Raw genomic sequence first — 27,349 nt, 5'->3', positions numbered from 1 at the left:
TCTCTGTCAACCAATGGCTTGTTAATGATGTTCGCTGCACCTAGTCATGTGTTCCATTGAAGGCGATGTCACTTTTTTCCAGTGATCTTGCTTTGCCCTACTATCCCACAAGCAGATGAAACAAGGGTACTTCGTGTATCCACTTTGCTGCCCAAGCAAAAGTTCACCATCTTTAGATCAACACAAATAGACCACTGGTGCTCATGATAGCAGAGCTTCTGCAAGACCATTTTGATATTTTCATATTCTTCTTTAAGTTTTGTTGAGTGAGCAATTGGAAGAGATGCATAGCGGTTACCATTGTGCAATAAAACACATTTCAAGCTTCTGGTGGAGCTGTCTATAAAAAGCCGCCAATCTTCTGGTCGATATTCCTGTAGTCCCATTTGGAGAAGAAGTCCAGGAATGTTATTGCAGTATACAAGTTCTTCATCTTGGCTGAAGTATGGAAGAAGTCCCTCCTCTCTTGTCCGATAAGCTGTTATGTTAGCTTCCGGCTGTAGACAGTTCTTTTCCATTAGCCTGGATGCTAAAAGTTCAGATGCTTGCTTTGACAGACTGAAGTCTTGTACCAGATCATTGAGTTCTCTTTGGGAGAACTGCTCAGGTGTTGAAAGCTTTTTTCACATCCACTTCCAGGGCTACCACCTCTGCTACACTCCACGTTCAGCATTTCTTCAACATCTGACAATGGAAGGTCAGGCAGTGAGGTAAACACTGGTATGGGAACGTCTTCGCTGTATGGCACAGGTCACCTTGCTGAGTCCAAATCAGGATACTCCCACTTACGTTTCTTGTAGCGATTGAAGACTTTCACATTCACAACTCAAAAATAACAATCATCGTGATGGTTTTGTGGCTCTCTCCACACCATAGGCACACCAAAGTTTAAACGTTTCCTTTCTCCATTTTTCCACTGTCGTAGGCACTCTACACAGGTTTTGCAAACCTTATGGGGAGCCCAAGACTTACCTTGATCTCCAAGCTTCACTCCAAAATAAGCAAGATAATGCTTGTTTTACAAAGTCAGTGATATTTTTTCTTTGTTTTTGCAGAGTGTATTTGCCACCAGGGCCGGCTCCAGGAATGCAGGGGCCCTTGGGCATTAGCCTGCCCCGGGCCCCTCTGCTTCCCTTCCGCAATTCTGCAGATCGCAAGACGAGCTTCCGAACCGCCCGCCATCCCCAGTGCTTCACCTACCTTTCTCTGCTGTTTGTGCAGGGTTACCATCAATAAAGATGGCGGCTGAGGTTTCCGTAAGGGACTGAAGCCTTTGCCGCTATCTTGGTTGATGGCATGCAGCGCGAGCATTGCTGCCATCAACCAAGATGGCGGCAGAGGCTTTAGTCCCTTACGGAAACCTCGGCCGCCATCTTTATTGATGGCAACCCTGTGTGAACAGCAGAGAAAGGTAGGTGAAGCGCGGGGGGCTCCTAGAGCTGCGGGGCCCTTGGGCCAGTGCCTAACCTGGCTGCCCTTTGGAACCGGCCCTGTTCACCACAAACGTAGCAGAATGCATTAGGATTGTTTAAGCAGCCTCTTTGTGACGAACTCATATTCCTCTTCAAAAAAAAAAAAGTATCAATATGATATTATATGCAATGGATAAACTTGCAAAACAATGTTCAAGAGTAAAAAGACAGACCAAACCCTGCTGCATATGTCAGCAGCTACAGGTCGTATTGGGGTACAATTGTCATTTGAGGGGTATCCATTATCTCAAAACCTAGAGCCAATTCAGCAAAACTAATGTCATTTTTGGATTTAGCGCCCCCAAAATACCCTAAAGTCATTCAAACATCCTTGGCAACTAAAAAAAATATTTTTTTTGTTGGGCTGTGAAACAAAGCAAATGAATGGGGAATAATATCTCCCCCCCCCCGCTAAATGACAGCCATCCACTTCCCCCAGATTCCACTTCATGCAAATATATTCTAACAGCAAAATCACCAAAAAAATGTAAGAGGAAGAATATAGTGCTGAATCTGGACGGAAGAGCCTTACTATTAGGTAGAATGAGGCAACAGATGGTCAGAGTGGAGAGCACCTGCAAGGTTTTGGAAGGCAGAGCTGTGTGTACCACTTGACTTGCCCTGTGCTCTCGGATGCATTTGGGGTGTAGGGGACACTACTCTTTTGGCAATGACTGTTAGTCATCTTGTGTACAGACAGCAAAATGTCTTCAGCCAGTCCTGGGAGGGAAAGGTGTGCATGAATATTATGGACAAATGGCATCCAAGATCGTAACCAGGGTACAATCCAGCCCCATGTGTTAATGAGAGCCACATCCTTCCAGCATTATTAGCGATACAGTCCACATTCATACTATACATTTATTCCTACATGCACATCACTGTATTTCCACAGGACGCTGTGGCCACATTAATCCTATACACTTCTTCCACTCGTATTCCACTTGTTCAACAGTCATGGCTTCCCCCAAAGCATCCTGGGAAGTGTTTGTGAAGGATACTGAGAGTTTTTAGGAGACTCCTATTCCCCTCACAGAACTACAGTTCCCAGGGTTTTCTGGGAAGAGGGACTGACTGTTAAACCACTCTGAGAATTGTAACTCTGTGAGGGGAACGGAGAGTCTCTTAACACCACTCAGCACCCTTAACAAACTACTTTGGGGAAAGCCATGACTGTTTAAAGTGGAATAAATGTATGATATGAATGTGGCCACAATGCCCTATGGAAATACAGCCGACATTCACACTATACATTTATTCCTGTGTGCATGTAGCTATATCATTAATAATGCTGGAAGGATATGGCCCCTATTAACATATGGGGCTGGACAGGTATGGTCAGTGGGCACATTTGTGTAGGCGGTGGCTTTTCAAAAGTAGCCCATTCCTGTTCCTTCCTCATATCTGGCGAAGATTTGTTTATTTATTTATTTATTGAATTCATTAGTCGTCCATCTGGCTGCGAAGGAATTAATCTGTACAGAGGAAGTTGTCTTCTGCTGAGTCAGTACATTGGTCCATCTTCCTCAGTTTGTTTACTGACTGGGAGTGGCTCTCCAGGGTTTGAGATAAAGGATGTTCTCAGCAGTTCCTAGAGATGCCAGGAATTGATCCTGGGACCATCTACATGCAAAACAGATTCTCTGCCGCTGAGCCTTTTAGTTGTTGAGCTTTTTACCCTTAAAAAAATGAAAACTGGGCCAAGGATGGGTGCTCATGAATGGGATAAAATGATGGGGCAACATGTAGCTGTTCCAATATGTAGTTTTGTTAACTTTGGGTTGTATTCAGCTAAGTCTTACTCAGAGTAGATCAATGGAAATAAATGAATTTAACTTAGCCATGTCTATTAACTTTAGTGGGTTTACTTTCAGTAAGATTAGCATTGAATACCACTCTTTGTGCTGTCTATGCAGAGCTACTTGCCAATTTTTGACATTCTTATCCCTCTTTAAAAAGGCCTCTGTGAGATCTGAGTCTTGACTCATATTTATACAGTTCCCAGGAAACCTAGAAGTGTCCAGAAATAATCTTTCCACTCCATTTTTACTGTAGACAACGGGGGGTGGGGATTCTTTTTCCCCCTCATTCCCAGCCATAACAGCTAGTCACGGTACTTGTCATACTGTTAGTCATAACCATTAATTATTTACTTAAGTGTGTTAGCTCTTGCAAAATAGCTTTTAAATGCCCTGGAACTAAGTTGCCTGACAGAAGTCATCCCTAGGGGGGCTAGCAGGAGGCTTTCTTTCTCCAGAGTCCCAATATGTCTTCTGAATCGATCAAGACTACAGATGACTTGCTATTGAAGCCATTTGATTGATTTGGGTGTTGTACATTCAGCCTAATTTTCTTTCAAATCTTGTTCCGATCCATTTGGCATCTACTGCGAATTTACAGCAATGTATATGGCTCAACAGCTTTCTTGATTAGAAGTCTGTATGGCTGCACTGACATTTCTGATAATCCAAAATCAGTTGGATGGAAAAATGGTTTGTTTAGTCTACTCTTCCTCCAGAGACTTTGGTTGATGCATACATACCTGAGCAGGGATTTGAACCCTATTTTCCTCAGTCTAGCAACCACTTAATTATAGGATCAAGTGTTGACATTATTTATTTGTAAGATTTATTCCCCACCCTTCTAGTGCATAAAAAAAGGCTCAGCAGATAAAAAGCCTTAAACAGGTATCGCAGTATCTATTTTCCATAACAAGGGCCTGTCGTACTATTGGAAAGGATGTGGCATGTTGGAAGGCAGGGATGTGGCAAGGTGTTGGACAAAGAGCTGTGTGTGACGTGCGGCCTGCCTTGTGTCCTCTAAAATAGCCTGCTGCCCTCAGGCACGATGGAGGATTCAGTTTTGTCTCAGTAAGATTTAACTGCTAGCCCAGTTGTCTTCCCTGTACATGGAATAGGAGGGGGCAGGTTACCATCTTGACCTTCTCCCCAGGCACCTGAGGTTTCATACATATCATACATTTTAATGTGCATGCCTTTCCTCCCCCCAAAATCCTGGGAACCAAAGTTTACCTCTCTCAAAACTACAATTCCCAGCACCCTTACAAACTACAGTTCCCAGGATTCTTTTGAAGAAGCCATGTGCTTTAAATGTATGGTGTGTTACACAGCCTCTGTATCTTGAAATGTCCCTGTCCATAACTTGTCATCAAGGAGTTTGGAGGTCTGCTCACTGTGTCTCGATGAAGGGTCCACTCTGTTTCCAGGATTTCCAGAAACACTCTTTAAAATAAATAAATAAAACAAAACATTGCGAAACAGTGGCAGCCATGTGGCCTGGGTGGGTCATGAGAGCACCATCTGCCTCGCAGATGCCAACAAGAAAACGGCTGTAGCCTGCATGGCCACGGAGACATTAAAAGATTAAGCACAATGATGTCATTTATGCTGTTACTTTTTACCTTCTTTTTTAAAACATAGCTGACACTTTGACTACAGAAACACTCAGCCAGGAGAGCACTTCCGACGATGAAATATTGCACCAGAGAACTTCCACCACAGGTAAGAAGCTGTTGCTCTTCTCTGGTGGGCTTACAACTATTTTCACATATCTGCTGTTCCTACCCGTAGTGATGATTGCACAAGATTAATTTCACTCCCAGGGAGTTTTCAGTCTGAAATATTCCAATTCTTGAGAAGAGAAAGATAAGGCTCAGAAACACCTTGTGCATTACCTTTACCCGTAGGAGTGTCGATGTCAGTCATTCCAGGAGAAGCCTGTACCTTGTCATGTCTTGATGGAATTGCATTTTTTAGCCCTGGCGAGTTCACTGGGTGGTTTTGCTGATAATATTGTTTAGGTAAAACAAACATGTGCTGCAGCCCCTAGTGACTTAAAAAACAGCACGTAGCAACTTCAGACTGTAATTCACACATCCTTTACACTGGGGATAGGCATGTTCCCACCCTCTCCTCCTCCCCTCTTAATAAATGCAGACAAACCAGATTTATTACCAAACCCCTTTGCTGGCTTAGAAGCCTGCAAGCCACAATGTACCCTGAGATGACATGAACCAGACCCCAGCCTCCTTTTGTCTCTTCCCCCTTGCCCTCCTCACCCCCACGGAGACCGGCTGGCGTGTGGAGGACTCTGCAGGCACAGAGATGTCTAGGCCTTGGGACTATGGCCTCTGGAAATCCAGTGACCTTTTCAACCATTTTGGCTGCATTTTGGACGTTCAAGCAATTTTGACTGGACATCTGACCTATAGCCCGAAGTAGCCCAGCCCAGGAAATGCTTTACAAGTTGATGGTGCCCATTGTGTCAGCTGGCCCACAGTTACATTTATTCCTTGGCGTTGAGGCTTCCTGTACAGGTTTCCTGTAGTAGGGTAGGCTGTCACCTTCACACACTGTTTGTGGGCTTCTGGGAAGCATCTGGTTTGCCACTGTGGGGAGCAGGATGCTGGACTAGATGGTCCTTTGCTTTGGCCCCGCAGGGTTTTTCTTTTATGTTCTGAAACTCCGTCTTAGAATCCAGTAGGCTTCTCTTCCCATGCGGAACTGTTGGCCAAGGTGTCCCAACAAACAATTGCCTTTCCAGCTTCTCCAAAAATAAAGGATAATCCTTGCTCCAAAATGTTTGTCTTATCAACAGGAAGGGAGGAGGGTTTTTTTTTTTAAAAAAAGGAAAAAACCTGCAACGCGCATATTATATAACTAATGAAAAGGAGCCAGTTCCCTGCAGGTTCAGAAGACTAGTTCATGCTCTAAAACATTAAAAGAAAAATTAGGGTGGTTCTTATTTTCAGAAACATAGACTTAATCTCTGGAATGCATTTTTTTCCTCAGTACCTCTGACCATGATCACAGCTGTACAGGGCCAAGCTAAACATTGCTTTAAATGTGTGACTGAATTTAATGTGCACATAGCCATGGGGGTGGAGGTGAGGGAGGAAACTGCAAGCAGATCAAGACTGTGGCAGGCAGGGAGGGGGCGTTTAGCAATTTTTCAATCTGCTAGAATTCCAACAAAAATCTCTTCCCCCCCACCTTATTTGCATTCATAGGAAAAAATCCTTATGCCATACTGAGAGCTTTTCTCCCAATGCAAATAAAAGCACAGCAGGGAAGGATTTTTTTCAGCGGGGAGTAAGGATTAAGCTCTGCCTGTCTGCCATGGTTTTCATTCTGCCCTCCCCATGGCAACTATTTACATTTTTTTAACAAAAGTGCATGTTAAATGCACTTATGCATTTGATGTAGCCATTAGTTTGTTTCATAATTTGTAGAAGGGAAGTAATCTGCAGTGACAGCTTGTAAATAATCTTGTAATTAAAGCAGTACCCTTAGGCCGCTGCTCATTTCAAAGGAATGCTTATTAGATTTAATCCCCCACATATCCAGTTTTTTTTTTTTTTTAAAGGATCAAGTAGTAGGTAATGGGAAACATGACAGGGGAGGCTCAGGCAGGGGTGAGGGAAACCTTGGCTCAGCAGACCAGACCAGACCTTTATCTCTCTCCCCCTTTGCAGGCCAACTTGTCCCTCTGATGTCATGGCAATGTCAGGTGAATGACAGGTGGTTAGTCCCAACCACCTGTCGAAAGTTGATCCTCTGGGTGGGGGGAGGGGTCTGCTTCACCAGCATATTCCTTGCAGAGAATACCCTGACGAAGCAACATCAGGATTGAGCCCCGCCCATCAACTACCATCACCCAGTGACATCAGCTAATGGGTGTGGTTCGGGGGAAATGGCTTGGCAGGCCAAGATTGGACCCCCTGGTGGGCCAAAGACCTTGGAGAGCTGCTGGGCCTCAGAAGTGACCAAGTGGGTGAAGTGGACCAGTGGCCTGTCCAGAATAAAGCAGCTATATTCCTAATTACATTTCTGTCCTACACTTCCGCTAAGCAGCACAGGGAGTGGTATCAAAGATGTGGCCCCACCCCCTGTGTTATCCTGTCAATAATCATGTGAGGTAGGCTAGGGAGTCAGAGTTTCCCTGCTTATTCCACTGTTTTAACCCAGCCTTTCCCAACCTCCAGACAGATGGAGTCTTATTAGATCCGCTCCTGTCACTTGAGGCTCAGGTAGCCTCGGTGGCACGGAATGCGTTCTACCAGCTTCGGCTGGTAGCCCAACTACGACCCTATCTGGACAGGGAGAACCTCGCCTCAGTTATTCACGCTCTGGTAACCTCTAGATTGGATTACTGTAATGGCACTCTACGTAGGGTTACCTTTGAAGACGATTCGGAAACTTCAGCTAGTGCAGAATGCTGCGGCCAGAGTTCTTACTGGGACGAAGAAATTCGACCATATAACACCTATTCTGGCCCAACTGCACTGGCTTCCAATATGTTTCCGGGCCAGATTCAAAGTGTTGGTCCTTACCTATAAAGCCCTTAACGGCACTGGACTGCAATATCTGATGGAACGCCTCTCTCGCTATGTACCTACCCGTTCACTGCGCTCGACATCTAAGGCCCTTCTCCGGGTCCCAACTCATAGGGAGGCCCGGAGAACAACAATTAGATCTAGGGCCTTTTCAGTGGTGGCCCCTGAATTATGGAATGCCCTCCCAGATGAGATACGCCTGGCGCCTTCTTTGTTATCTTTTCGGCGCCAGGTAAAAACCTACCTCTTCGCCCAGGCATTTTAAATTTTTAAACTTAAATTTAATTTTATTTTAAACTTAACTGTAATTGTATTTTTATTTTATTCGTATTTTAATTTTGTTTTTAAATATGTTTTATATTGTATGTTTTAATCCACACTTGTTCATTTTTTAAATGTGGTTTTATTTTGCTGTACACCGCCCTGAGAGCTCGTTGCTATAGGGCGGTTTAAAAGCGTAATTAAATAAATAAATAAATAAATAAATAATATTTTGGACTATATCTCCAACCAGCATGGCTATGTTGGCTGGGATGGGAGTTGTGATCCAAAACACCTGAAGGCTGCCAGGTTGAGGGGGGGAGTAGCCATAATCACACATCACTTTGGGTTTATCTTCAGATGATATTGGCTCCTCTGCACGGTCAATAAATGTACATTTGGTGGGGGATGGCAGGCTTGCCTCACTGTTTTATGTGTTCCTTCACACATCTGCAAGTTTATTTATTATTTGGTTTATATCCCACCCTTCCTCCCAGCAGGAGCCCAGGGCCTGAGTTGCTAACGTGCCTGTAGGGTGCCTGATTGAGTGGAGAGATGGTGATGTGCACACAAGCCTATGTGTGAAGGCATGATGCAGATGCGCTAATGAACATGCAAAAGATGAACAGAGCATGCTGCCTCCTTCCCTGTACATCCCTGTAACGAGTCTTCTCTCACACTGCTTTGTAACATCTCAATGAATTTTTCCAAAGTCTTTACACCGTGGGTGCACTCGCTCTGTGATTTAGCATTAGCAGGTCAAGTTTCGGTGAGCTGTGGGCTAACACACCTTCTCATTCTCTACCTGGATGGCCATGAGGAAGAGTTGGGAAGTTATGTTTTATTTTTCACTAACCACAGCATATTGTGAAGCCCAAGTCTGGACACATTTCAGTTAGTCTTAACCAGTGGTAACCAATGTGGTGTCCTCCAAATACTGTTGAACATGGACTCCCATCAGCCCCAACCAGCACAGCCAGTGGCTAGGAATGCTGGAAACTGTAGTCCAGCAACATTGGGAGGACATCACAGTTAAACCTCTGGTCTTAACTGTGGTTAGTTGAAATAAGTCGCTTTCAGACAATAAATTATGAAGCTAGCTTGCATTTGCTAACCAGAGAAGATTAGCCACAGTTTAGGGTTTGGATGTAACACTAAACGATGCTTAATCTAAAGCAGAAGTGGAAGCTTCCAATCCCCTCTTTGTGGCTCTGCTGGAGGCAGATGACTGTGCAGTCCTCAGGGTTATCCTCAGTGTTTGGTGCAAGCCAGGCCATTGTTCCCTTTTCCCCCCTGCCCCTCCCCTACTAGCCATAGCCAATGTGTGGCGGAAAATATATAGCATAATGACATCATAGCATGAACTAAACATTACATAAGGACAGGGAGGAAAGCTTACACAAGGCTGTTTTCAGTGGTAGTCCCTGTTCTTTATAAAATGTAGTTCTGCTGCTGTGATCCATTCAATTAAAGGATGTTAAAAGACCAGATTACTCTTCTGCTGAATCCTATTCTGATCCATATGAAAGTAAACCTAGTCTCAACTCTTTCTTTTTGGCAGATCCACCTCGCGCTAGCCAAGCACCCATCTTGCCACAGATGAAGGACAATATAACCATAAGTGGTATGTGTTTTTTTAATATTTATCTTAATTTATTTTATTTATTTGATTCAATTTCTATACCACCCATAGCAAGCTCTCTGGGCGGTGCACATCAAGTAAAAACACAGCAAATACAATTTAAAAAACGACCTGGTCATCAGATTACAATTTAACTGTCTGTTAGAACATTAAGTACAAAATACTAAAAATCTTAAATCTTGTTTGGTAGCAGAGAATTTAGGCTAATTTGTTTTTGTGGGTGGTGGTGGTGGAATCACAGTAAGTTTCTCATGGTTATGGAAAGGAGTTCCAGAACAATAGATCAAAACTTGTTGGAGTAACTAAAAGCCAAGTGGGCAAGGGGGGAGGACTGCTTACATTTAAGGCTGAGCTGGGTTTGACAGTCTTCATGTTCATATGTTTATTTTTGCCATGAGACTATTTTGTTTTATCTAGTACTGCTACATCTACCTTGATTATACTTCCAGCAAACTCTCCTAAAGGGATTGTGTCTGGGAGTAGGTTTTGGTGGATGGCTGGGCTCTGCCTTCTCGGATATATAGGGGCTGACTAAGTCAAGCTGCGGCTTATCGTGCGCTTTATCTCTGTGAAATGCTTGCAATAAGTGAGGCCTGGCATTTGGCCAATTACCCAGGTTGCTCAGAGGGAAAACTGAGAAAAAATATATATGTTAAGTGCAGCAAACCTGGCCCTAATGCAAGCCAAACCTGTTTTGCTATATTTGTCTAAGTCCTGAATGCAAAGTATGGCTTATAGACATCTGTGCAGGAACCTCCAGTGAACAGTGCATGTCCGAGGTTACCCACAAGACTCCATCAGCCCGAGCTTTGTGGTTTTGTTCCTTCCCTTTTCTGGGTTACTTCATGCAAACTCTTTCCTCAACCAGTTTGTTGAGTTTCTCCTTTTCTGCCAGGACAGAAACAGAGGTACCGTATATTCCGGCGTATAAGACGACTTTTAAACCCAGGAAAATCTTTTCAAAAGTCGGGGGTCGTCTTATACGCCGGGTGCTGAAAAAGAGCGGGAAAATTAAGTAAAAAAAAAAGCAGCGGGAGTGGAAGCAGTCGCAGCCGCCGTCCAGAGAGACCGTCACTGCGAGGAAGGCAAGGCAGCGAGGCTCAAGAAGTTACGGCAGAGCCTGAGATGAAATTGACTCGAAACGGAGTTACTGCTGTGAGGAGGGAAGCCTAGGCAGAGCCTGAGATGAAATTGACTCGAAACTGTGTTACTGCCCTGAGGAGGGAAGCCTCGGCAGAGCCTGAGACGAATTGACTCGAAACGGCCAGATACAGGAGGAAGAAGCCACAAAAGGCTCCTGGGGAGAACTTGGGCAAACTCTATATTTTAACTGGAAAAGTTGGGGGTCGTCTTATACGCCCAGTCGTCTTATACGCCGGAATATACGGTAGTTTCGCTCTCCTTTTTGGTCCTGTTGTGGGCTGGATCCCTCTTAATATTGATAGTTGTAAGCTGCTCAAGTAGCCTTTTTTAGGCCGAAGAGTGGGGTTAAAATGCTTTAAATAAAATAAATACTACTTTCAGAAGTATATGGAGGAAGACTAGTTTAACGGAACCCTGTGGAACTGTGATTAATTATTTTTATAATCTTACCTAATTTATACTCTAACTTTCTATATAAAAAGTGAAATTAGGAAAAAAGTCACAAACATAAGTGAATAAACAACCTGTCTAACATATTTATTATTTATTTGATTTGTATGATGCTTTTCCTCAGAAGCTCACAACAGAAAACAATGTTTGTCAATATAACATTACAGTACTAGTCCAATGTCCATTCAAACACAATATACCAATCCAAACAAAGAATTAATTTCGATAATACAAATGTTATAACATTTAAAATATATTATAAAATAAGCTATTGGAGCTTATGAATCAGACATGAAAAACATTTCCATACAGTGAAATGTCAACAAAAATAAAAGCAGCCAGTTTTTCAAAAATGCCAAATGCTGGACACACCAGATTTCTTCAAGCAAAATGTTTTCTCTCCTCCCTCTTAAGCCCTGACTCCCAGAAATCATTCCCAAAAGGGCTATCAGTCCAAGCAGCAGGGGTGAGCTCTCGCCTCCCTTGGTGTAAAGGCTGGTGCTATCTGACAGGGAGGGAGGATTCCAGGAGAGCAATAGCGTACAGGCAAAACCGTGGCAGCAGCAAAGAAATTCTGCAACAAAGCTTTTCACTAGTTTGTCCATACCCATTGGTCCTTCTAAAGAGCGATGTTTCATCAGAAATCAAAAACCAAAATAGTGATGGAGCCAGGTGGACATCCCTGAGCAGGCCGTTCTACCACAAGGTAGAAACTTAAGATGATGGGTGGACATGGCACTAGGTCTCTTATGTTGACCCAACTGTGCAAGGGGTCATTTGGGAGGAAACAGTCCTTCATGCCCAATCTGTTGATGTTTTATCCCTGTTGTAGGCTTTGCTTGCACCAGACTACTGGTACTGTTCAAATATTTATTATTGTAATTTCTACCCCAACATTCCTTGATCCCAGGGCAGGGATCTTTTACAAAAGAGGAATAACCTCCAGTAAGAATAACAAAATAATTAAAAATGTTGTAAGATATATTTGGGATAGTAAAATGGCACCTGTTCTGGCTGTGTGCATGTGTGTTTTTAGTTTGTGTCTCCTAGTACATAAGAACATAAGAAGAGCCTGCTGGATCAGGCCAGTGGCCCATCTAGTCCAGCATCCTGTTCTCACAGTGGCCAACCAGGTGCCTGGGGGAAGCCCGCAAGCAGGACCCGAGTGCAAGAACACTCTCCCCTCCTGAGGCTTCCGGCAACTGGTTTTCAGAAGCATGCTGCCTCTGACTAGGGTGGCAGAGCACAGCCATCACGGCTAGTAGCCATTGATAGCCCTGTCCTCCATGAATTTGTCTAATCTTCTTTTAAAGCCATCCAAGCTGGTGGCCATTACTGCATCTTGTGGGAGCAAATTCCATAGTTTAACTATGCGCTGAGTAAAGAAGTACTTCCTTTTGTCTGTCCTGAATCTTCCAACATTCAGCTTCTTTGAATGTCCACGAGTTCTAGTATTATGAGAGAGGGAGAAGAACTTTTCTCTATCCACTTTCTCAATGCCATGCATAATTTTATACACTTCTATCATGTCTCCTCTGACCCGCCTTTTCTCTAAACTAAAAAGCCCCAAATGCTGCAACCTTTCCTCGTAAGGGAGTCGCTCCATCCCCTTGATCATTCTGGTTGCCCTCTTCTGAACCTTTTCCAACTCTATAATAACCTTTTTGAGATGAGGCGACCAGAACTGTACACAGTATTCCAAATGCGGCCGCACCATAGATTTATACAACGGCATTATGATATCGGCTGTTTTATTTTCAATACCTTTCCTAATTATCGCTAGCATGGAATTTGCCTTTTTCACAGCTGCCGCACACTGGGTCGACATTTTCATCGTGCTGTCCACTACAACCCCGAGGTCACTCTCCTGGTCGGTCACCGCCAGTTCAGACCCCATGAGCGTATATGTGAAATTCAGATTTTTTGCTCCAATATGCATAATTTTACACTTGTTTAGATTGAATTGCATTTGCCATTTTTCTGCCCGTTCACTCAGTTTGGAGAGGTCTTTTTGGAGCTCTTCGCAATCCCTTTTTGTTTTAACAACCCTGAACAATTTAGTGTCGTCAGCAAACTTGGCCACTTCACTGCTCACTCCTAATTCTAGGTCATTAATGAACAAGTTGAAAAGTACAGGTCCCAATACCGATCCTTGAGGGACTCCACTTTCTACAGCCCTCCATTGGGAGAACTGTCCATTTATTCCTACTCTCTGCTTTCTGCTTCTTAACCAATTCCTTATCCACAAGAGGACCTCTCCTCTTATTCCATGACTGCTAAGCTTCCTCAGAAGCCTTTGGTGAGGTACCTTGTCAAACACTTTTTGAAAGTCTAAGTACACTATGTCCACTGGATCACCTCTATATGCTTGTTGACACTCTCAAAGAATTCTAATAGGTTACTGAGACAGGATTTTCCCTTGCAGAAGCCATGCTGGCTCTGCTTCAGCAAGGCTTGTTCTTCTATGTGCTTAGTTAATCTAGCTTTAATAATACTTTCTACCAGTTTTCCAGGGACAGAAGTTAAGCTAACTGGCCTGTAATTTCCGGGATCCCCTCTGGATCCCTTTTTGAAGATTGGCGTTACATTTGCCACTTTCCAGTCCTCAGGCACGGAGGAGGACCCGAGGGACAAGTTACATATTTTAGTTAGCAGATCAGCAATTTCACCTTTGAGTTCTTTGAGAACTCTCGGGTGGATGCCATCCGGGCCCGGTGATTTGTCAGTTTTTATATTGTCCATTAAGCTTAGAACTTCCTCTCTCGTTACCACTATTTGTCTCAGTTCCTCAGAATCCCTTCCTGCAAATGTTAGTTCAGGTTCAGGGATCTGCCCTATATCTTCCACTGTGAAGACAGATGCAAAGAATTCATTTAGCTTCTCTGCAATCTCCTTATCGTTCTTTAGTACACCTTTGACTCCCTTATCATCCAAGGGTCCAATTGTCTCCCTAGATGGTCTCCTGCTTTGAATGTATTTATAGAATTTTTTGTTGTTGGTTTTTATGTTCTTAGCAATGTGCTCCTCAAATTCTTTTTTAGCATCCCTTATTGTCTTCTTGCATTTCTTTTGCCAGAGTTTGTGTTCCATGTCAGAAACAGGCCACAGTCAACAGGGCAACCCCTCCTCCCAGAACAGAATGTGGATTTTCTAGAGCAGTTTCTGGGCACCTGCTGTTGGAAGCTGCTATTTTTCTTTTCTTGGCAGCACAGCAGAGGCTCACAACCTGGCAGGCAACTCCTCTGCATGTGAAAGGAACTGAGTATAAAATTACTTGCTTACATTCCTGCTTGTATATATAAAAAAAAAAACTTGAGGGTGTTTGTTTTCTTTCCTTTGCCTATATCCTCATGGGCAGTACAATAACAGGGCATGTTCTCAGATCAGTGACCTGAAAAAGATAAAATGCCCTTTGTTCTTGCTTGTTTGTTTCTGCAGTGATGAAAATGTAGATACTTCTTAATTTTCAGTCCCTCTGAGACAACATATAAAAGATGTTAAGATGTTTTATCACTTGTTGTTTGCTGCCCTGGGCTCCTTTTGGAAGGGTGGGATATAAATGTGATAATAAATTTAAAAACCATATTTGCACAACTGGACACTTACGGAAAGGGCTATAGCTCAGTAGTAGAGCATATGCTTTCCATGAAAGTCCCAAATGCAGTTGCTGGTATCTCCCAAGCAGGGCTGGAAAGATGTCTGTCTGAAATCCTGTAGAGCTGCTGTCGGTTGAAGTGGACAGTGCTGAACTAAAAAAACAGCTGAATTGATAAAAATTGACAAATGTATGATTTCCAAACAAAAGTTCTAAAGATACGATTTCAAGTATTTCTTAGGAAATAAAATCTTTTAATATTTAACAGTAGAACAAAACAAATCAAGTAAATTATTGTAAAAATTACCTTAATTTTTATTTTATTTTTCAGTTAGCCCCAGTCATATCTGAAGACTTAACACAATAATTTAAAACATGTTTGGTGCGTCACTGGGTTTGTATAATAGCATGATCAAAGAGAGTATACCTAATTCACTCTAAACATCTCCCTGTTCCAGCAGAAAACATTAATACGCTGGAACAGATCCCCATGCACAGAGTGGATTGCAAACTGCATGCAGAACACCTCAGTTCCATTGCTGAATGCATACACTGAAAAATGGTTGACTTGGAAAAAACTCTTGAAAATTTGGAGTATAAATTTAACAGATGAACAGACCAACAAATTGGATGGCAAATGGTTTGTGGTGTTTTGCGCTATGCGCATGAAATGGATACAGATGTGATCTTCATAAACTTTACAGTGTGGTTGGGATGTATCCATGCAGTGTGGTAGTGATTTCATGTATGTTCCACCACTTACAGTAGTACAGGCTAAAGGAGAGGATATGGCATGACTGGTCAGACTTCAAAGAAACCTCTTGCACATCCATAGGCCAAAGGTGACAAGAGCTGACTCTTCCAAATGCTTCCTGGTCAAGCATGCTGTGTGGTTTGAGCATATAGAATGCTCCATTAGCCAGACTTATCTTGGTCTCTCCTGGCCACATTCAGCTGCACTTTGACCTGCTTGGTGGACCTTGCACTACAAGACTTGTCTGTTTAGTTGATGCAACACCCTTTTGTGTGTGATTATCTATGGATTAGGGCCATTTACTTGGAAGTGTGTCCCATTAAATTTAATTTAAAAAATTAGTATAGGCTTTTGGTAGAACTGCACAGTCTCAGAAATGTAGAGCGGGTCTAATGTCCTAATTGCAAAATTAATCTGTCTTAAATCCAGATTAACCTGAAGCCAGTAGTTGGATTAAAAAAAAGTTTGTGTAATTTCATATTTTAATGACGTTCTTTTAACCCAATAACTTGTTTTTTGTTTCTTGTAGGATTTCCCAAAGATTCATTGGTAAAAGATACTATATTAGAGAGTCCAGCTGAGCTTGAACTGTTGTGTAGTTTGGCTATCAAACCATCCATGGAAATGGAAAAAATGGAGGTTGCTTGGAGGATGGGAAATGAAACAATCAAAGAGGACATCCTCTACAGGAATCAAACCAAGACTAGTTGGTGCACTCGATATGAGTGAGTGTCTTTTCTCATGTGCCTGGTATAGTTTAAAGCTTATGTAAGGAAGAAAGTGTGATACATACAGGTATATTAATGCTGCTTACTTTTTTCACCGGTTGATTATCCAACACAATTATGATGTTCTGCAGGATATGAGAAATGATTTTGATATAAAACAGCTTATTTGAGGGCATAACTTACAGGAGGCATAGGACTGCTGCTGCAAAGTTTTCCTTTTCCATTCATAATGTGTAGCAACACTACACTATGTCATAATGACATACATTTCCCAGCAGTGACAGCCAATTGTGTGGCAACATCATAACAGCAAGGTTAATTTTTTACCCAGGGTGGGATTCATATGATCTTCCAGATGTTGTTGGAATCCAACTCCCATCAGCTATAGCCAGCATGGTCAGTTGTTGGGGATGATGGGAGTTGTAGTCTAGTAACATCTTCAGGACACACTCCTGGTTTTACCTGTATGAGGGGGGACACTTCAGTACAGGGTTTTGGTGGCAGCCATAAGTTTCCCTTGATGGGTAGATCAACAACAAAAGTCCCATCTGTAGTAATTGGTCTGGTCTGGTCACACAAAAGACAACATCCATCAAATGATAAGTCTGAATCTGTTGAACATGCTATAGTATGTAGTCTTCCATGAATCTGGAATATCATTGTTTTATCAGTTCTGCTTTCATACTGTAATGCTATTATCCTGCTTATTACTGTATTGTGCATTTTTAAAAAATCAGGTGTGTTGTAATAGCAGTGTAACTATTCTTTTAAGGATAAGAGTTGAAACAAAAGACCAGATGGCAAGTTACACTTGTGTTTATAAAACCGAACCAGAAATTAATGCTACATTTCACTTACAAGGTAAGATCCTATTTCTTTTATCATATTTATTCATAGTGACAAAATCTAATTGCAGGATTTTACTGCTGGGCTATCATTTCGATGGACATTTGTGCTCATGTTGGTGCACAAGAATACAGTCTTCTAATTAGAAACTGTCACTTCTCCTCCCCTCCACCATTTCCCAGTGTCAGAAACACTGCATGTGATAAGATTATAAGAGCTGGCTAGGAAAGTGATGCCAGATAGCAGATTCTGAGAGTAGTAAATTTTGGAGGCCTTAAACCTGGAGTGGGGAGCATAACATGGCATCTACCAAGGCTTTTCTAATATTTTTAAAAAATCTTTTTTTAAAGTGTTTCATTCAAAATTGAAAGGAGGGCGGGAGGCTGGCGGAGCAGCCTTAAATGGCCTTCAGCGGCCCCGCCTTCTATTGTGTGTCACGCAGGCGCGCCAGCGCGCTGCGTGCACACACACATCCCCCACGATGGCAGCCTAGGCTTCGACTGCGGCCGCAAACTCGCCCCTTAGCCCGGCAGGTACCGGGCGCGGAACGGGATTGCGGCCTATTGCCGAAATAAAACACAAACACCATTCATTGGGTTAAATCATGGGCCACTTTATTAAACGGAATCAATTAGAATAATGAACCTGCAGAGGGGAAATCAAGTGCGGGAGCATTCTGATGATCCAGGCAAAGCCTGCTTGCAGCCATAGGGCAACCAAACCCTTGCCTGAGCCCGGGGCTGCCCTGTGCCAGACCCCAGCTCAGGCCACACCCTGAAGATGTGTAGGGGGTCCAACCCACATCACCGCCCCCCGGAGCCCTGAAACTCCGAGCAGATGAGGCACGTTGGCCCCAAAGGCGGCCCGTGTTCTGCTCCTGGGCCGTATAGCCCTGAGCTGCAGGCCCCCAGACCGCCAAAGGTGCCTAAAGGTGTCACCCAGCTGCCCTTTCCCTTTTAACCTTTCCCCCGCACTTCCTTGCCACAAAAGGGGGACAAGCCTCTGCTTAGTCTCCCTTTACCCCACACCCAGTAAGAATCTTATGCAGACCCCTCTGCAGGTCCGTCAAGAAGATGCCATCATTGCCTCACAAACTGCATGTCCTCACATGCCTGCCACTGAGGTCCTTGCCCTCCAGCAGATGACCAGAGGCTATCGTAGCCTCAACTGCATGTCCTCACATGCCTGCCACTGAGGGCCTTGCCCTCCATGTCTGACCACGGCAGACAACCAGAGGCTATCATGGCCTCAACCGCATGTCCTCACATGCCTGCCACTGAGGGCCTTGCCCTTGAGTAACCAAGGTCATTCCCACCCAGGGGAATGACAACCACCTGCGGGACCTTCCGCACTCAACCCTGCTGGAACAACATGGGTAGGAGACCATCCCAGTGCATACTCTGTTGACCCAGCCACCAATCCGTGGCCCACCATCAGAGGCCCAGCCGTGAACCAATGTGCATTTGCGGCCCCAAGGCCAGCCTATAAGATCATGCCATGGCTGCAGAGTAGACTGCGCATCTGCTCCATCCCCGTCCAGCAACCTGCCAAAAACAGAAACAATCGTGAACAGTTGGGTCCTGGACCTTCAGACTCGGCCCAGGGGTGAATGCACTCCAGGTGTCCCATAATTCCACCTTCCGACGGCCTACACCTGCATATACCAAACCAATTGCCCAGGTAGGCAATTCCCCAGCCCCAATTCCATAGAAGCATGTCCCCCCAAACCCCATGTGTCTGCTGCCAGGCTCTGCAACGCTAGACCAAAACTTTTATGAGGAAAGATCCCTTCCCCTGAGTATCAGACAACCGGGCCTGTAGCTACAGGCCAAAAAACACTGTGACACCCTCACAGGACAAGTGTCCAGTCCCGGGCAGGATAAAATAATGGTGTGCCTCTTGTGCCCCTGGTCTGCCTGGAAACAAACTTCGGACAGCAGGATGGCTCATAGGGAAGTCTGACCTGGACCCAAACACTCCCGCCCTCCATCCGGAAGGCTCCAAAGTTAAGTGTGAGGGCCGCTGCCCGCAACTGCTGGTCACAGGGCACCTCCCTGAACAACAATCCCTGGCGGGTCAGGTGAACACGGAGGATGAGGATAAAGGGTACGGTGGTGTGCATGGGCAAGCCGGCCAGCACATGACATATCCCAAACCATCTGAATGGTCCCAAAGGCCCCCTGCCAGCCTACCTTGCAACACTCTGATGGACAGGCTTTACTCCTACCATCCATGATGAATTCCTGCGCGTGATTCATAGGAATAGGCCACACTTTGCATAGCCCCTGCCGGCCCCTAACTCCCAGAAATCCCCTCCTGCCCTCTGATAGCTGGTGAGCATGCTGGGGCAACAGATAGGCATATGGCCATATCTGACTCCCCTCCCTCATCTCCCAGTGTGTGGTATGGGACTAGCAGTTCTCTTCCCCAGAGTCGTTCCCTCCTCTAACTAAAAACACCATTGACACACTGTCGGAAAGGGGGGGGGGCACGCCTCAGGTTGGCGCATAAGGCAGCCAAAAACAAAACAAACCCTGAAGCTGTGGTAAGGCTGTGACATCCCTGTTATGGCACCATAAACCCCACCGTCGAAGGCCCCCAACACCTGAAGGGCAGAAAGCCAACACTTTCCCAGCCCCTGAAAACTCCAGGATCTTGATCTGCAATGGTTCAAGCCCTTTTCTCGGGCAGTCTGCAGCTCTGGGTCCAAGAGACAATCTTAATACCCTGGAAGGTGAACCCTAGGGCAGGATCCTCCATTTTCCCAGCTGCCAAAGGAACCCCCCAGTTCATAGCCACGTCATAAACGGTGCCATCAGGTGCTAACATGCACCCAAAGTCTGCCCTACCCGTGAACCGTAAATCATGAACATAGTGCCCCACTGCTTCTGAGCCCTCTCGTCTCCTGACTGTCCCTTCCAAGAAGGAGCTGAAGTGCTCCATACAAGAATACAGCAGCCCATAGGTAATGCTTTGCTGCATAGTTGACCTAAAAGGCAAAACTCAACATCCGGCAATGCAGGCAGATTAGCTGCCACCCTTGCCCATAAGGCACCTCTGCCACAGGCGCGCACCATATGGAATGCAGTGTAGTGCACTGTGCATAGTCTATCTGGTATGAAGCCATTACTGACTGACCCCACTTGTATGATGGATGATGAATCAGGTAGACTCCGCCCACTGCCACATTGGACCCTATGGGGGGGGCATTGTGAGAGCAGAGGTAGGGGATGATGGGAAGGGGCCAATAACCCTGCCCAATTGTATGTCTTTATCAATCGTCCCCTGGACCAGTGCGTCTGTACCTAAGATTGATTTAAGATTGCCGGCCATAAGGGCAAGCCAGGGGCCACAGTATAGGATCCAGAAGAACCACCTAATAAAGAAAAACCGCATCATAAATTGAGTCTCCCCATAAACTGGGCAGTCTGCCAGCAAGGTCCATAGCACCTCGAGCTTAGCTGGAAATTGACACTTTCCTTGAGCAGCCTCTGCTATCCTTCTGGCTTGCTGTTGTGACTTCAATTGCGGGTTCATATGCAGCAGTTATTAGATGGCATGGAGCTGAGCAATGTCATCCTCCAATGTCTGCAGATCAAACAACTCCCAAAAAGCACAGGACTAGTGGCCTGCAAAAAGGTGGCCATCTCATCCACAGCCAGTTTGCAAACTAGCTAAAGAGAAGATGCAAGCAAATGTGCAGCCTGTACATGATTACTGAAAAGAATTCCATTATGTTTAAATAATTTACTCAGAGAAATATGACTTGGACCAATTCTATGCGTACTTACTTATGAGAAAATCCCACTGAGTGTATTGTTACTTCTTCCCACGGAAGGGTGCACATGATTGCACCCATACAGCAGAATCCTAAGTATGTTTACTCAGAATATCACAGGTTAAATGGGTCTCTGGACTGAGGTTTATAGGACTTAACTAATGGAAAGGTTTGTATATTCTTACCTGGGTTTTGAAGAACGTATTTGGGGAGGGGAAGCTTGACAGTGAAAAGAGGGGATGAGCTCCCTTTGCGTTAGCGGGGTTGAGGTAGTTTTGGAGGTGAGGTTGCAGCACTAACTGGGATCCCTACTGGCTCCTGCAGCCTCCTTTCTGTCTCCAGCTGCCACCTGCCCTCCCCAAAAAAGCATCTGCTCTTCGTAATGTCATTGCATTGATCCAATCCAAATGGCCTCCAACTGATGGCCACCATATGTTTCTCCTCAAATGCTCTGGGATGAAACATCACCCCCATTATCTTTTAGAATATATCTCAGAATATTGCCACGTTATAACAGAGCATCTTTCTAGGGTACAGGTAAATTTTGCCCCTCTCATCTTCAAGTTCTCCCTAATTGACTAACCCCTTCTCCAAATTTTCCTGGTTTGCAAAGACAGTGTGGAAGTGGAATGGCCGTTTCAGTACATCCCTAACAAAAGCATCCCCACCCCTGGCTGTCCAGCTGCCTCTGGAATGTCCCCAGTCTAGGTAATTGGCAGATGAAAAGGAACATTCGGTTTAAACTAAAAATACTCTTCAGTATCAAGAAAAGGAGTCTATTCCTATTTCACTTTCTGTAGTGGGCGAGGGGGCCCCCATAGAAGTATCTCCTGGCCCTAACTGGAGGTGCTGAGGGCTGAACCTGAGGACCCTCGGCATGCAAAGCAAGTGATCTGTTACTGAGCTACACTCCTTCATCTCCAGGGTCCGAGACCCCTGTAAATGGTAGAATAATCCTAGCAATAAAACACATGAAGTGCATTGGCTATGTTTCACTCCTCCACAGCTGGGGGTGGGCGTCTACCCTCCGCCCTGGGGGCCCTGCCCTTCTGGCCCACTTGGCCCTTTTTGGGTGGCATCCTGGGATTAAGCGTGTAGCCGGGTCTATTCCCTTCCGCTAACCCCCCCCGGCCTATGCCCCATTGCAGAAGCCAGGGGAGTGCCTCCTCCAGAAAGGAAAGGTGGTAAGCGTGAGGAAGCACTAAAGGGAGACCCAGCACCTTCACAGCCCGGCTGGACTGTGCCCTCTTCTCATCCTGCACCCCCCCAGTCACCAACCCATTGGCTCCCTTGTCCAGCCCCAGACAATCCAGGCCTCCTGGGCCACCAAGTGACCAAATAGGGGGTGTGATGGAGCTGGTGCCCAGCACCCAATTCCCCTACTATGTGGTGGGGTGAGGGGCTGATGATCTTTCCCACCCACCCCCACGGGGATCCCCTTGAGGAACCCTCAAGGAAAGAACGCAGCCAAAGGTCGCCTCGCCTGTGCTCTTGAGCCGCCCGTAATGCCTTGGATCTGCCGCCGTCTCCAGGCCTTGCCACCGCCATCTCCAGGCCTTGCCACCTCCAGGGAGCTGCTGCTGCCACCACCGCCACGCCCCACTGGGCCGCTCTCAATACCTCCAGAAGGCCTCCCCGGCCAGGAGCTCCGCTGCTGCCATCGCTGTAGGGCCTCCCACAGCCAAGAGCTGGCAGCCTCAACCCCGCCGAGCCAGGCGCCTCGCCGCCTCAACGCCGCCCAAGAAAATACAAGGGAAGCCACGTGTGCCGGAGAGCTCCACGTGCGCTGAATGCGCCACGCACGCCCTCAGAAGGCCTTGCTGCTGCCGCCGCCGTTAAACCTCCCCATTGTAAGGCCTCCCTCGGCCGGAGCCTCGCCGTTGCAAGGCTGACGAGCTGCATGCTTCGCCCGATGCTGCAAGGCCTCACCGCGCCGCAGGCCTTGCCGCGCCGAAAGCCTCGCCGCCAAAATTCAAAGGAGGGCGGGAGGCTGGCGGAGCGGCCTTAAATGGCCTTCAGCAGCCCCGCCTCCTATTGTGTGTCACGCAGGTGCACCAGTGTGCTGCGTGCACACACATATCCCCCACGATGGCGGCCTTGGCTTCGGCTGCAGCCGCAAACTCGCCCCTTAGCCCGGCTGGTACCAGGCGCGGAACGGGATTCTGAGAGTAGTAAATTTTGGAGGCCTTAAACCTGGAGTGGGGAGCATAACATGGCATCTACCAAGGCTTTACTAATATTTTAAAAAAATCTTTTTTTAAAGTGTTTCATGGAGGGGGTTGGGGGATGCCTGGTTTTTTTTGGGGGGACAGTAGATGTCTTGCCTGTTGGGGGGAATAGTTCTGAACATCAGCTTGTCTTCTGTGAAAGAGGAATTTTGTGGTACCCGCAACAGTTCCTTAGATTTCCAAATGTGCTCCAGGTCCAAAAAGGTTGGTGACCCTGCCTTAAATGAAATACTCTCCCAGAATGCACTGCGCTCAGCAGCATTTCTAACACTAGGCAACGGTGGTGGGAGAAAGGGGGAAAGAGAGACAGACTGGGAAGAGGAACGTCCCATTTTTTGTTGCTGCTGCTTTTGGAAAGCGGGTAAGAGTGGAAGCAGAGAGTGACTGCTGATGCTGGGGCGGGAATAGCTTTGGGCATCTGGAGTCAAAGGTCAAAAGACAGGCAGGGTGACATAAGTGCTTACTTTGGCTTATGGAAATTTTCCAAGTCTGTCTCCCCCCAGTCCTGGTTTTTGGAGGGAGGGCAACTCTGAAACCCCTCCAAACCAAACTGTGGGGCTTTCATCCTTATTTGTGAGACTCTGCTATGTAAAGGTAGTGATGTCCTGTTGAAAGGCAGAACTCTGTGTTGGACTTTCCATTGTGAATGTATTGGAAAACATTTCCCCTAATGATCACTTATTTAAGCAGCCTGCTTATTTTAAGGGTTTAATTGCATATTTCACACCCTGCCTGTTCATCTATTGCCCTTTTTTATTTCAGTTCTCTGGGTGGTTTAACAGTTAATCCCTTTACCCAGGGAACTTTGGGAATTGTAGCTCTGTGAGGAGAATAGGGGACTCCTAACCACTCTGGGCACCCTTAACAAGCTACAGTTCCCAGGATTCTTTGGGGGAAACCATGACTGTTTAATGAGGTATCATAGTACTTCAAATGTATAGTGCAGATGGGACCTTTATCCTTTCTACTTTGAGTATCCAGTCTTTCTTCCAAGGTACTTGGGATGCATAGAGTCCTATCCCTCCACCCCATGCACATTTTGTTCTTGCAACCCTGTGAAGTGGATTAGGCTGAGGGATGGTGGTTAGATCCAAGTTCACTCATCTGCACTACCCCATCTGTTACAGTGGCTCTTGAGGTCACTGGCACTGTTATTCTCACATATATGATCGGTCACTGCAAAGGTATATGTGGTAAAGAGGTACAAATGTTGTTGGTTTCCTGTAGAGAATGGTCCAGGTAAGTGTGCAAGTAGGGTAGTTAAGTGGCCACATTGCATTAGTCATATGCAGTTCCCAAAGAAGGCAGCTGCATATGTTAAAAATCACCTGGGTCCTAATAGATCCAGACTAGCAGTTGTTAGTTGATTTCTATACTGCTTAATGCCAAAATAGGCTTCCAAGTGGTTTACGAGTATGCAAACCAATGACACAAACATTAAAACATAAACATCCATAATAAAAAATATGCAGTAGAACAATCTTATTAGAACAGCACAGCAATTATATCAAGTCCTATAAGCAAGCATGGTGCTACTGGAGGTCACTGATTCAGAGGATCACCATAAGTTGTAATCGACTTGAAGGCACATAACAACAAATAAGCAAGCATACCACTTAGAGCAAACAGCAAGCCCATGTTCAAAGATAAATATCTTTTTCTCATTAAGAGAGAGCATACTGTTAAGAATGTAAAATTTTTAACCTTTGTTTGTGGTTTTTAAAATTTTATATTAGTTCCTGGACTTCTGTCTAATGTCCTGACTTTTTGTTTTGTTTTCTGTTTCTACCCTCTCCTTCAAAACTGCCCAGGATTGGCAACAGTTTTTACTGATGCTTTCCCTTTTTACTGAAATGGGATTGTAAAGAAAGGTACCTGGACATAAGATGATATTTTGCTGAACATGCAAGTTGCTGAATTATTAAGACGTGACTAAATATAGAGCTGATGATGCACATTGATGGATGTTGCTTAAATATTAATGATGTGTTGCCTTTATATATGCAGTTAACTATTTCAGAGTTAAGCAAATATGTTTTGTGCTTGGGCTGTAAATAAATCCATTTTCTATGCTAGTTGCATGGATGCCTGTGGAAAGCAGCACCCCTAACTGTCTTCCTGAAAGATGACTGTTTCACAGGATTAGGAATTCATTATGGCCCAGTCAAATGTTTCATTTAACCTGTGATAAAATGGCACTCAATCGTTGGGTTCCATCCACTTATTTGTGTACTGTTCAAACATATTCTTAACTCTAATAACACTGCAGCACCAAGGCAAATTCTGACTTGAATAATACCCCACAGAGCATTCTTCATGTGCCCTGCTTATTCCCAGAAGAAACTAGCAGACATCGTGCTGAGAGATGTGCCCACTTCTTCATGATCGCATAGAACAGGATAGCCAAAAGAGTGTCCTCCAGAGGTTGTTGGACTCCAGCTCTCATCATCCCTGGCCATTGGCCATGCTGGCTGGGGCTCATGGGAGTTATAGTCCAACAACATCTGAAGGGCACTACCTTGGCTACCTGTGACATGGAGAATCGGAAATAAGAGAGGTGATCAGAAGAGAAAAATTGTGTGCTTCATAACTGACGTAACATATATGGCTGTTGAAGGCCTTTCACACACATCCCTGGGATCAGTACCTAGCTGCACCATTTCAAACTAGAAGGGGTGGCTCTGCCCATGTCATGGTTCCCCCTCCATCCCACCTCATTATGGCTGCCACCTCCACAGAGCTATGCGTCGTCATACATTCTAAGCAGCAAAATGGTGCATGCTGAGAAGGAACATTTCATTTAAAATAAAAGAACCATGACAAAAGGGATCATGGCCTGCTGACAAGTATCAATCAGACTGACAAGTGGCGATACTAATCGCATACATTTTTTCATGATTTGTATGCCGAGCTCTAATACGCTGTTGAATTTCAAGCAATATGTTTTGACAATGTTCTACTTCTCCGTTGGCTGATCCCCTATTTATGTGAGCAAAGGAAGTACAGTAAGGATTCAATGCAATGAATGCATAGATCATATTTGGCTTCTCCGAGCCAGATTCTTTTCTCTTTTCCTTTTTTGTCCAGTTGCCCTGGCCCATACATTCAGCTGGGGAAAGTGCTTTAACAGCAAGGTGAAGGACTAGCACAGGCTCCTTCTCAGCATCATGTAGCTAACCACTAGTGTGAACTGGGTCATCCGTGTGAATGTCCAAGGTGAGAAATACTCAGGCCCAGCACCAGTTGGTGGCCAGGTTGGGCACTGGCTGAGGGTCCCTACGGCTGGGGCTGGGTGGATGTAGCTCCTGGTATGCGATCCGCACCAGAATCAGGTCACGGGGCACATGCCTGATGCTAGCGTGGATTGCATCTCTTTAGCCACTCTCCTAGGCAACACCTCTCCAGCTGCCTACATGGGCTGGCCATGCCACTTCTTGCAGTGCACTGTATGCACACGCTTGCCATCACCCAAGACAGCAGTGGTGTCAACAGCCCCCCTGCTGCCATCTTGGGTGATGGTAAGCATGCACAAGCAGTGCGCTGATGCAGCCAGGCCTATTTAAGCTGCTGATGACAGCAGCTGTAGTGCCACTGTGCTGCTGCCACCTTTGAGGGCCTGCTACAGTCTGGTGCCAGTCCTGGAAATATCACAGACCAGGCCTCTGTGTAACTGGTTGTTTATGCTGGGCTTGGTTAGCTACATAAGGCGTAGGGAAACCTTTTGAGCCCAAGCGCCACATTCTCTTCTGGGCAATTGTAGTTTTCTTTGTCTTAGAGCCAGGGATGGGAACCTGCGGTCTTCCTGATGTTGATGTGCTCCAACTCCCGTCAGTCCTAGTCAGCATGGCGAGTGGTCGGGAATTATGAACATTGTAGCCCAGCAACATCTGGAGAGGCACAGGTTTCTCACTCCTACCTTATAGAGAGGGAGGCTTCAAGGTTCTAAATGCACAGAACTGGGCTGCTCTCCTAGTTGTAACTGTAACACGTAGGCAAAGACTCAGGCACCTTCGACTCCAATTTTTGCAGCCCTTCTTTACCATACACTTGTTGTGTCCATTGCATTCATTCCCATTCTCTCCCCCCACCTCTTTCTT

General features: G+C 45.4%; 1 protein-coding gene across 1 annotated transcript in view; it reads left to right on the top strand.

Moving 5' to 3' along the window:
* The window catches only part of EMB (embigin), a 50,177-nt gene that overhangs the window by 10,479 nt on the left and 12,349 nt on the right, over positions 1-27,349 (top strand). Inside the window, exons 2-5 of the mRNA XM_061617577.1 lie at positions 4,913-4,993; positions 9,650-9,712; positions 16,202-16,397; positions 17,173-17,261. Coding sequence (XP_061473561.1) covers positions 4,913-4,993; positions 9,650-9,712; positions 16,202-16,397; positions 17,173-17,261 — 429 coding nt within the window. The remainder of the gene's footprint in view (positions 1-4,912; positions 4,994-9,649; positions 9,713-16,201; positions 16,398-17,172; positions 17,262-27,349) is intronic.

The sequence above is a fragment of the Rhineura floridana genome, chromosome 1 (genome assembly GCF_030035675.1).
Source record: "Rhineura floridana isolate rRhiFlo1 chromosome 1, rRhiFlo1.hap2, whole genome shotgun sequence".
NCBI classification, from domain to species: Eukaryota; Metazoa; Chordata; class Lepidosauria; order Squamata; family Rhineuridae; genus Rhineura; species Rhineura floridana.
This window is presented reverse-complemented; position numbering and strand designations above follow the sequence as displayed.